The sequence below is a fragment of the Bicyclus anynana genome, chromosome 17 (assembly GCF_947172395.1).
Source record: "Bicyclus anynana chromosome 17, ilBicAnyn1.1, whole genome shotgun sequence".
Lineage (NCBI taxonomy): Eukaryota > Metazoa > Arthropoda > Insecta > Lepidoptera > Nymphalidae > Bicyclus > Bicyclus anynana.
In genome coordinates, this window is record NC_069099.1 from 2,711,369 (window position 1) to 2,723,384 (window position 12,016).

General features: G+C 35.7%; 1 protein-coding gene across 2 annotated transcripts in view; it reads right to left on the reverse strand.

Moving 5' to 3' along the window:
* Positions 1–3,463: 3,463 nt before the first annotated feature.
* LOC112046833 (mucin-17) overlaps positions 3,464–12,016 on the reverse strand; it is an 85,057-nt gene continuing 76,504 nt past the window's right edge. For both annotated transcript variants that reach the window (XM_052886384.1, XM_052886385.1), the window contains 5 exons: positions 11,067–11,204; positions 9,934–10,219; positions 8,836–9,024; positions 7,838–8,022; positions 3,464–7,050 (listed from right to left, as the gene is read on the reverse strand). In XM_052886384.1, the coding sequence (XP_052742344.1) occupies positions 6,997–7,050; positions 7,838–8,022; positions 8,836–9,024; positions 9,934–10,219; positions 11,067–11,204 (852 nt within the window). In that variant the 3' untranslated portion in view covers positions 3,464–6,996. The remainder of the gene's footprint in view (positions 7,051–7,837; positions 8,023–8,835; positions 9,025–9,933; positions 10,220–11,066; positions 11,205–12,016) is intronic.

The following is a 12,016-nucleotide window of genomic DNA, read 5'->3' on the forward strand; positions in this document are numbered from 1 at the left end:
GGCATTACCCGGAGGCTTAAAAGATTTGATGAGTGACATATCCAGAGAAGTATCTATCTTAATCTTATTTAAACTAAAATCTGGGTTAGCGAATCTTTCATCACTAAAAAATTGCTGAAACTATCTCAGCCTGAAGCAGTAAAGCTAGACTATTTTTTTCGAGAGTTTATATTTTGAGATTTTCTGTAGTAGGTAAATACATACTACATGGAAAAATTGTCAATATTGCTTATTCATAGAAATCACAAGAAGAATTTATGTTTAGGTATTACGTGCACAACCATCAAACTTATACCAATTCATTGCCAAATACCTCGAAGCGCTGTTGGAAGCGCGGGAGACGTTAACCATCGCTTGTCAAGTATGCACAGACTTGTGCCAATGTACATGCGAGCAAATTAAGCCAGAGTTGTATAACGAACTTAGGAAAATTGGTCTCGATGAAGAGGATATTGAAAACGCTATTGAAGTCATTGAAAATCACCTTTATAAAGTTCAAAAATCAAATGAATCAGGTAATTCAAGGAATAAGTTAAACGAAAGTTGCTGGTATGATTGGATAGTTACGTGAAATTGATATACTTTTAGTTAAAGAACAGAGTTTATTGTTGAAGTTGATGAGGAAAACCAAAATAGATGACACACAGTTATCAGCCATACAGCAAGCAGTTCGAAAAACGATCAAAAGATACAGCTTATACAAAGATATGAGGGTATGAAGTGATTCCTAAATACTATCATTACTATGTATGAATAAATAATTAAATAAATATACTTACACTACAAATAAAAACATCACTACTTAGTCCCAAAGTAAACGTATATAGCCTGTGTTATGGGTGGGTACTGAGATGGCGGATTTTATAATATTGTTACGAACTAGGGTTCGAAGATTTGCGAGTCACCTGGGACTCGTATAAGACTCCCAGACTTTATTCCACTCCTTAATCCGAGTATCAATATACACTTCCAAACGTAGGCAATTTGTTGTCCAAAATCGTAGCCGAGTTCACTATTGTTCACTTGTATCACTACGATATTACTCCACTTCGTTCCGAAGTTACGCTGCCCCGGTCGACATGACCTGTGCGCCGCGTATTACACCACTGGCAATGATTCTAGATCATTCTGGAAATGCCACACTTATAAACAATTATTCCACAAATTCGACAAAAACAATAACAAAGGATTGTTATCTGAAATTGTAACCAACTCGATATGGTCGAGTGTTTATGGACCTTATGTCACTAGTACTAGGGTCCTCCGGTCTGTAACTATATATATTTATATACAAAATATATTTTTTTAATGAGAAAGGAGAATAAGCTATTAGCCGGCCATACTGGTCAAGTGCGATTTGGCGGAGATGCATTAGTTTGAGAATCTGTGATCTCTCTCTGTAAAGTAGATACTATGGTTTCAGGATTTTCAATACGAAAATAATAAAGAATCAACGGAACCTGTCCAACATACTCTACAGTTATATAACAAGAAAAAGTCAAAGAAGCAAAATGAGGTACTTTGTGGCTTTTGTAGAACTTTAGTATTTTTTTTTTAAATTTTTTTTAGTATGTACCTATTGTGGTCATTGTGCGCCATGCTAAAACTACCAACAATTTAGGGTAGCCAGTGCAGCAAAGCTTTTTCGAATTCGAAATTCTTGAAAAAATCTAAAAGTAAATTATAAGTATTTTTACCCGACTGCAAGAAGGGGTATGTTTTTCACGCGTATCTTGTATGTATGTATGTATGTAATATTTTTTATTACCTCATATCTTCCAAGCCGCTGGACGGATTTTTGTAATTAAGATATCGTTAGATTTGTCTTAATAACCCTATTCTATTGAATAGAATGATTTTCGTCTACATTTTTTAATAGGTCCCGACTGTTTTCTAATTCATTTCTACACTTCTGGACTGAGCTTGTTTTTTTTCTTTTCAGTTTTTGTATAGTTTATGCAGTCGGGTTTTTTGTTTGTTTAATTAATTTATTTATTAATTATAGTAAACTTACAATCAAGTTAAATGTTTAATTTCAATTTAATATTTAAGAACTATTTTCTTTTCTTTTCAGACAAAGGGAATATTTGTCGTTCCAAATACATGTAAGTAAGAGAAATGGAACACAATACCTATTTAGAGTGTGAGTGTGAGTAGTGGCAATGGGCGGGGCACATAGTGCGAAGAGCCGATGGACGTTGGGGTCCCAAAGTGCTGGAATGGCGACCCCGCACTAGTAAGCGCAGTGTTGGCCGACCCCCCACCAGGTGGACTGACGACATCAAGCGAGTCGCAGGGATTCGCTGGATGCAGGTGGCTCAGTATCGTGATGTTTGGAAGTCCCTACAAAAGGCCTATGTCCTGCAGTTTACGTCCATCGGCTGATATGATGATGATGATGATGACTAGTTCACCCTTTAACTTTTAAGCCTTCATCCATTTTGGATTTCACTAAAATTACCGAAAAGGCCACGCATACAGAAATAGTTCAGACGTTCCGAGTTATGTGTTGCGTTTTTTGTAATGTTTGTAACAGATACGATAAAGCCTAAACTCTTTCTGTATGCGCGGGCTCAGAGCATTTTGTAGCATCCCTTACTAGAGGTGGTAATAATTGCTGATTCAATCATTAATATTGTTTGAACAATAAGACCGCCTTGCATGCTAATTCTTAGCTAAAATTATTCATTTTTAATGTGTATTTACATTAAGTATTTTGCTATTTTTATTTGTATTTCTTCTTCTAAGCATCACAAACCAAAAATTTTTTAGGTTTGACCACAGTTTCGTCCACAACTCTGGCCGGCTCGTATGTCGAACTGCCAAAGTTCCGACCGTACTCAGCTCATGATTCCGACAGTCTGCCAAAAATACCAGAGAAGGAGCATCTATTCATTGACTATACAACAGAACCTGCAGATTTTAAACCAAATACAATCAAAACCGATAATGAAAAATCTGATTTCATAGAAAATCATGATAAATGTAAACTTTTTGATAGTTGTAATAATAAAAGTTTATTTATGCAGCATACTAAAGCTGGGATAAGTACGAGATTCAAACCAAGCAAAGTAACAGTAAGTGAAGAAACATTTTTGAAAGAAACCGGAGAAATAGATAAAGACAGTGAAGTCTCCGATGTTTCTATTGACTTCCCACATGAAGAGAGTAGTGATGAGGTACAAGAGTCAATAGAAAACAATGATTCTGAAAATGAATCAGAAGTAACATCGATTATGGAATTTATAAAAGATGATATAGAATGATTGATTATATTATACAGTTAAAATGGGGTAAGAACGCCAAAAATTCACGCAACTGCAACTATGCAAGGATATTGTCAAAATATTGTTAATTACTTGAATCATATTTAACTTGAAACAGTTTTTATTACTAACTTACTTACGACTCATTTTATGAAACTTATTTAATTTGGATATTGAAAAATAATTGAATGAAACAATTTTAATTTTTAAATAAAATTTATTATGCTTTTCAACTTACATCTAATCGTAGGGGAATAACGAAGTTTCGTTATAATGTTATTTTTTTTGGTAAACATTAGGTATATTATATCTACAATAAAAAGCTCTTGTAAAATATTTATAATATTACAGAATTTACATGTTTAACAAAAAAAATGAGTGCATTTTATTTTCTTCGCATACTTTTTAAGCAGACTGCTACAAATTATAGTGAAGTGAATGCCTTACTAAGTCGTATTCCGGCAAATAGGGTTCCGGAAATTATGGATGTGATTCGGCCAGATAATATTTTTTTGGTCGGTTTATTCGGTATTGGTCGACAATATGCTATCTATGTTGAAGCATGCTAGATCTACTGGTGTTTTTTATATGGAATAAGCTCCCGCTTGACCACAACTGTACCTACCTACTGTTATTGTTGATGATACAAGTAGATGTCCCATCAATCAAGAAATGTTGCAGTCTAGTCTGAAATCGTACTTACATCTAGGGTTGCCAACATTTTTTCAGAAAATTATAGTATTTTTCAGATTCAACTATAAAAAAATATTGTACGATTAAATAAAATAAAGTATTTTATGTAATAAGCAATAAATCGACATTTATTTAAAAAAAAAACAATATTGATTCAGTGTCGCATTTTCAAAATTCATTTGTCTGAAATAAGAGTGTCATAATTATGCTTTAATTTAATTTAAAAACCAAAAGCATTATTTTTTTAATTTTTTCGTTGAATGTTTGAAACTCAATAAGATAGACAAGTCAGGATAACAGGATAGGCTCACAAAGTTTTGAAATTAAAATTTCGTTTGTTATATTTCAGTGTTGAAAATATAGTATTTTTGCGTACCATATATATTTCAAAAGTATATAGACCCGAAATATAGTACAATACTATATAATATAGTACGGTTGGCAACCCTACTTATACCTGAAAATACATCCACAAATTTGTAACAGTACGCGTAGACGATTGCTTTAAAATTGTATCATAAATAAATGCTTTTATTTACTTAAATATTTAAAAAAAAACTATATTTATTTTATACAACAACAACATATGTAACATCATGTTTTAACTTAGAATAAACAATAATAAAAATAAATATGTGAAAAATAACAAGTGTTGTGTATAATCCATATTTATTCCGATTCGTATTGAAATTTTTAAAACCTGATATTGTTGACTACAGTGTATTAAAAATCAATTACGATTTTTTTCTTTAAAACAAATTATGACTTTATATACTTAGGCAATACATAATATCAAATGGTGTATCATTAAACACTGTACCTTAAAAATAGGCTGAAATAGTTCTATAAAAACTTAGCAAAGGTTAGGTCAATAATATACACACTTAGAAAATATGTTAGTAGCATCACAGCAGATCTCGGTAAATACTAGAATTGATTGAGGTCAAGTTAGGTAACTCCGGTTTATATGGGTGCTAAAGGTTTCGTTTCGTAGATAGTGTCAATTGCGTAACACATAACTTATTAATAGTTTCATAATTATTATAGTTATGTCTACTTTACTCAGTGAAGTATTTAATACTTGACTGTAAAAGTAACTAACGATGATCTATAGATAGCTTGCATCTACCGATAACTAAGAGCCTTTAACTTGTAAGGGGTAAGCCTGTAAAGGAGTATGTGATGTGAAAAAGTTAAGTTTATGAATTGTATTTATGTACAAATATCTTTACATAAATATTATACTTAAATATATACAATATACATGTTACATTCTACGAAACTACAAGCAACATATAATATATACATACGTATTAATACACATACATAAATAAACAGATGAACCTTCCTTCAAACATAAAGAACGTTACGTTTGTTGTTATAACAAAGTAAAGTAATTAGTAGGTACGAATATGTTATTAAAAGTAACAGAATAATTATCTTATCAGAATTATTGAGAGAAAAATTAGTAGCTTTTATAAAGGAATATTAGGTATTTTTTATATATCTTTAACTTCAATTCAAAAAAAGTGTGTGCTAGCAGTGGATCAGGCAATAGTCTAATGGGGGAAAATCGATTTTCTTTCGAATCCGGTACTGGCCGATTAACCATGGAGTTTCTAAAGATATGTGGTAAAATCAGGTGTGGAGGATCAGTTTAAATTGTTGAGTTGATAAAACATCAGTCACCAACACAACGCGGCTAACGCGCTGACATTGTCAACTTCGCGTTAGTAGTTTATGTCGAAACTTCACCTTAAGCTAGATAACGAGAAGTTGGAGTTTATTTGATCTCTTGCGAAACGCATTGACAAAATTAGCTTTTATATTTTTTCTAAAATAGGTAGGTACCATAAAATATATATTTTAGATTGCCTTATCAGTGTATTAGTAATTAAAACAAAGCAAAGTTACCTAACTTGACTTCACCATAATAATAGTTTATAAGATATGATATATTCAACTATACAAAATGTAAGAACATCGAAAATGCTAAGGGTAACATTGTCAAAACTGGTATTTGGTAAAATAATCGAAATCTTAAGACTAGTGGAATTATTATACCTAATTATTTATGTATTATTAGAATAATATTAATATGCAGTTTTTTACCGTTTTTTGACAGTCTATCACGGTTATATTTAACCAGGAATCTATCTAGGGAAACAAATATTTAAACCGCTATGTCAATCTACATAAATATCATTTAAAATCTTAATAAATATATCCTAATATTAAATTGTTCGATAAAAAATCTAAATATAGTAATTTTATATACAATATACGCAACTAATTTCAATTAAAATTATTTAAAAACAAACGAACTTTACGTACAATAAAATATTTATCAAAATTTTTAGCTACCATTAATGAGAATTCTTAATAAAATTCTGAGCGACCAAAAATCAGAGATCTCGTAACATACTTTGGTATAGTCCAATACGTAGACCTAACACACACATATACAACGTGTTCCAAAATTCAACGATAGCCGGCACCATATGGTAGACGTACTTTAAATTTACTCAAGGCAAAATGGAAAAAATTACCTAATTTTTTTTTAAATAACAAGAAAAAAATGGCTTACCTACCGGTAGTGGCTATGGTCGCATTTTTTTTCGGTCGGCAACCTGAATTGTACTCATATCTACCACAGTCGTTAAAAAGGGATGTAAACTTTAAACACAAATATTTTTTTTTCTTGTAACTTGAAAAAAATTGAGATATTTTTTTCCGGTTGAATAGTTTTTAGCAGGTCCACCATTTGGTGACGGCTTATCGTTGACTTTTGGGACACGTTGGTTAATATATCTCAAGAACTTCATATTTAATTAAAAATCATCTTTTTCGATATTTTTTAAAATTTAATTTTCTGTTGAATATACATACACAAATTTAAAAGTTGTATTTAATATTATGAGGTTTAAATTAACGACACATTTAGTTTAATTCACTTCTATTTTGGATAATAAATGAATGTGTTAGGTCTATCATTACTTAGTTACTCGTGTAATTAGTTAAGTCTTAGTTTTACTTTTCATATTGTGTCCACGCCTCCGCCCATAAGTCGATTTCCGTATTCACTTAACAACTGTAATGAAGAAAAATTACATTTTAGTGAAAACTTCTTAAAAAAATGAATAGAAAAGTCACAAGTAGAATAAATGTCATAGCTCATTAGAGCTACCCGGGACCCGATCCGCACCGCCTCGTCGCTAGACGTCCATTTGTAGTCGAATGGTGGACCACGGGTGGACGCCGCGTTGTCACCAGTGAACCAGCGTGGCGCAGTGGTATGCACGGTGGATTTACAAGACGAAGGTCCTGGGTTTGATCTCCGGCTGGGCCGATTGAGGTTTTCTTAATTGGTCCAGGTCTTGCTGGTGGGAGGCTTCGGCCGTGGCTAGTTACCACCTTATCAAAAAAGGCGTACCACCAAGCGATTTAGCGTTCCGGTACGATGTCGTGTAGAAACCGAAAGGGGTGTGGATCTCATCCTCCTCCTAACAAGTTAGCCCGCTTCCATCTTAGATTGCATCATCACTTACCATCAGATGAGATTGTAATCAAGGGCTAACTTGTAGAGAATCAAAAAAAAATACATCGCGTGGTTAACGAATTTCCGAGTACTATTTCACGCGAGCCAAGCATGACAACAGCGAGCTATTATCGAGTGGCCCCAGACCCACTCACTGTTCGCGCGTGGACACCACGCTAGCGAGGCGATCCGGTGATGGTATGGAGTTGCTGCAATGAACGTATGCCCGTTCAAATACATACGAAGAATACTAACCACTCGAGGCGGTGCGGGTCGGGCCCCGGGTGGCTCTAATGAGCTACGATCTTTATCGAAGAAGAAGAGGCAGATGTCGACTCACCCTGTAGAGGAAGATGTAGTGGTGGCGGTTGGTGAGCGCGTGCGGGCGCTGCTGGCGCAGGCGGCGCACGATGCGCGGCACGTCGGCCTGCCCCGCCGCCAGCGCGCGCGCTCCCAGGTCCGCGGCCATCAGCGCCGCCGAGCGCCCCGCGCCCGACGCGCACACCAGCACGCACGGCCGCACGCCTGGGGACATGCCACGTGTATAGTAGCCCATTGCGTTGCGTACCAGCGTTGCCGGTAGCGTTGCCAGGTCGCCGAAATTAAAAGCCGGACAGTCCAGTCAGTAAAAAGGCTGAACAGCCAACATTAATGAGGATTTTGTGTACATCAGTACAACATTATAATTTACATACATGCATTAATACATAGATCCGACAAACATTTTGACATGTTGTATGATTATTGCCTTGAATTTTCGTCATTCGCTCGTTTGTTAAATGTAAAGCCTAACCAAAGCTGGACAAGTCGGACATCGTTTATTCCGACCGGTCACGGAATACAAAAGCCTAACTATGTCCAGCATATTCGGACACTTGGTTGCAAGACTTAATTTTTCATTAGATTTTTTATTATTACACAACTTCGCAACCCAATTATTTTGTAATCTGACATCCCTTGTTAGCTGCCCCTTAAGCGTCTCCACTAATATTAAGCGTTCTGTGTTCTTTGGGTTTACTGTGTGACTTTCGGAATTGGGGCTATAAAATACCTACTGAGTATTTTTAGTTTCTAAAAAAAAAATCAGTGTGATCCCGGACTTTCGGAATTCTATTTTATTCTAATCTCTCTCCTATAAGGAAAGAGGCCTGCCTAGTCTTGTAATCTTTTAAAATAGACTGAGAAATATATCAAACAATAATAAGGTATTTACTAATTGATCGAAAGAGCATTTTTTAAAACACTGTTTTTGCCTTCTATCCCCTGGGGGTGCCCCTACAACGTCTATGAATACCACTGTTAAACATCTTTCTTCTTTTATTGTGGAGAGTAAAATACCTTCAATCTCGGAGGCAGCCTTCATCCTGCCCAGGGTGCCGTTGGTGGCGGTGCCTCTCTTCATCATCTCCTCGGCCTTGGCGGGCGAGTACACGTTGAGGCCGTTCCCGGAGCCGTTCTCGTCGCTGCGCAGCTTCGACAGGTTGTGGTACGACGAGCGGCTCTGGTCTTGGTAAATCACTTCCACACCTGACAAACAAAATGAAAATTTAAAAAAAAAATCCATTATTGAAAGCTATGATAACTGATAAGGCTAAGAGCCGTGATAGCCCAGTGGATATGACCTCTGCCTCCGATTCCGGAGGGTGTGGGTTCGAATCCGGTCCGGGGCATGCACCTCCAACTTTTCAGTAATTAAATATCACGTGTATCAATCGGTGAATTAAAACATCGTGAGGAAACCTGATTAATTAGAGAATTATCTTAATTATCTGCGTGTGTGAAGTCTGCCAATCCGCATGGAGCCAGTGTGGTGGACTATTGGCCTTACCCCTCTCATTCTGAGAGGAGACTCGAGCTCAGCAGTGAGCCGAATATGGGTTGATGATGATGATGATGATAACTACCTTAATAGCCTTAATAGCAATTTTTTGAGATTTTCCGTGAAAATACGTTGCAAGACTACTACGAGTATATGAATGGTATCGCTAACGTCTGAAAGTAAGGTATCATAGGATCCATGAAAGTAGCTTTTAGAGAAAATAAGCTATTGATGAATTTGTAAAGAATAAAAAAGCGGTGTTTAGATTTCAGTAATTAGCTAATAGCACTAACTACAGATTAATTAGAACTCATCCCAAATTATTTTATGTCAAGAAAAAAAATTAAAAGTAACTTATAGATAGGCGTACCCTGTGACAAAAGCGCGTATATGAATTCTTATTAAATGAAAAGAACCAGAACCTCCTTCTTTTAGGAGTTGGTTAATAAATAGTCCAATCCAGTACAAATCCACAATTTTAACTTTATCGTCATCACCACTTTTATAAAGAAATCAGATTTCATTATTAACTGGAAGGCACATGATTTGGTTATTTGAACCAAAGTCAATGTAAACAAATGACAATAATTTTAAATGATTATGAATTAACATCATACCATCTTCATCGTACTCCTTCGCCGTTTGCGACACTTTCATGTAACTCCTCATTTCGGACAGGAAATCGATGATGGAGTCGTAATCATCAGGAACCCCCTTCGCCGGCCAGAAGTACCAGAGCTGAGTCACCTCCCGCCAGGTCCTGGTCACCAGGTTGATCAGCTGGATGCTGGATATCGCGTACTTGTCCCTTTGCTCCCGTTTCTTGAGGATGATTTGAAACTCTCCAAATGTTCTTCTGTTGTCGGATATTTCAGATGGCGGCAGGTATTCGTAGCATTTTTCCTGATATTTGAAATGGTTGAAAATAAGCAGTTGTAATTTATCACTGACTATCTACTTAATTACTAGGTAGTTTGTTATAGACTTCTTATATTTTGAAAGAAAGAAAGAAAGAAAATATATTTATTACTACATTTTTATTGTCTTTCCTAGGGGCTTACAGTAAACTTATAATTTGTATAAATATTTTTAGTAGCAGTAAATTTAAAGATCGATATGTTTTTAAACTTTAATTATATCAAAACACCCACCGTACTTATTATAAAAAACGATTTGTGAATTCCTACATTGATTTTGACGAGAAAATGGTTGATGTTATTAGAAGAACTTGGCTACTTTTTATTCAGATATTTTTACATGAATAATATACTATAATAATAAATATATATATATATATAGAATATCTAGGAAAAATTAATTAAAAACTTAACCCACCCATATTGTTTAATAGCTTTTTATTCATAATATTATAATAATGTGTAATGGTTTTTCTTCACATAAAATCTGCTTCACAAGTAGCCGACTCGGTAGATACTTCTGATAATACAACTTTTCAAAATGATAAAAATAAGTAAAACCTTTGGATTTACCTATTTTTAACATTGCTTTTTTTTGGATGGTGGGAGGCTTCGGCCGTGGCTAGTTACCACCCTACCGGCAAAGACGTATCACCAAGCGATGTAGCGCTCCGGTAAGTTGCGTGTAGAAACCGAAAGGGGTGTGGATTTTCATCCTACCCCTAACAAGTTAGCCTGCTTCCATCTAAGATTGCATCATCACTTACCATCAGTTGAGATTGTAGTCAAGGGCTAACATGTAAAGAATAAAAAAAAAAACAAAAAGGTCGTACAATGCCGTTCTCCATGTACTCCGTGAGCATGACGATGACCCGCGAGTTCTGCTCCCACAGCATGCGCCAGAAGTCCACCACCGTGTGCGGCAGCGGCGCCTGGCACGCGATGTAGTAGTTGCGGATATTGCCGGGGCCCTGGGAGTACGACAAACATACAATTACGGCCATTATCAGTCTATTAATGACTTTCTTCAGGCTCAGGCCTCTCTCCTTATATAACTTACACCGCCCACAGACGGTCAAGCATACGGCGTTGTCTACAACGCACTGCATAAAACATGCCTTTGCGCGCTGCAACCAGCGTTATATACTTCACCGTGTGTGACCGTCATTAGACCCACCAGACGGATTTGCGTCAACAACATATCTCGTGGCTAGAGAGATATTGTAAACTGACACGGGCGTTATCAAAAATATCTCTTACCCTGGAATTCATAGTCGTGAAGTGAACAATCCCCCACAAACCAATATTCAGTATTCACCCAGGGGCTGACTATTGAATCATCCTTCATTGCATTTCATAAACAAACTACTGGAGAGCCCCTATGTGACTGGAGTTTCAAGCAAATGTTGTCTATGATTTTACATTAGATCTTTGAAAATTCTGTGACACAACCACAGAGAGACGTATTTTGTTAATTCTTTGACATTTTACAAAATAATTGAGTTTCTAATATTTTCATTTACTTTTTGTTTTTATTTATCGTAGTAAAATTTAATTCGTTCAATTGTACAATAGATCAATTTTATCAAAAAGTTTCTTTCTCACAAGAAGGAGTTGTTAGAAAAATATTGAAGTTATGTGGACGAACATGATCATATACAAAATTATCAGCCGATGGACGTCCACTGCTGGACATAGCCGTCTTTCATGGACTTTCAAACACAACGGTCTCGAGCCGCCAGCGTCCAGCGGCTCCCTGCAACCCGCTTAATGCCCTCGGTAC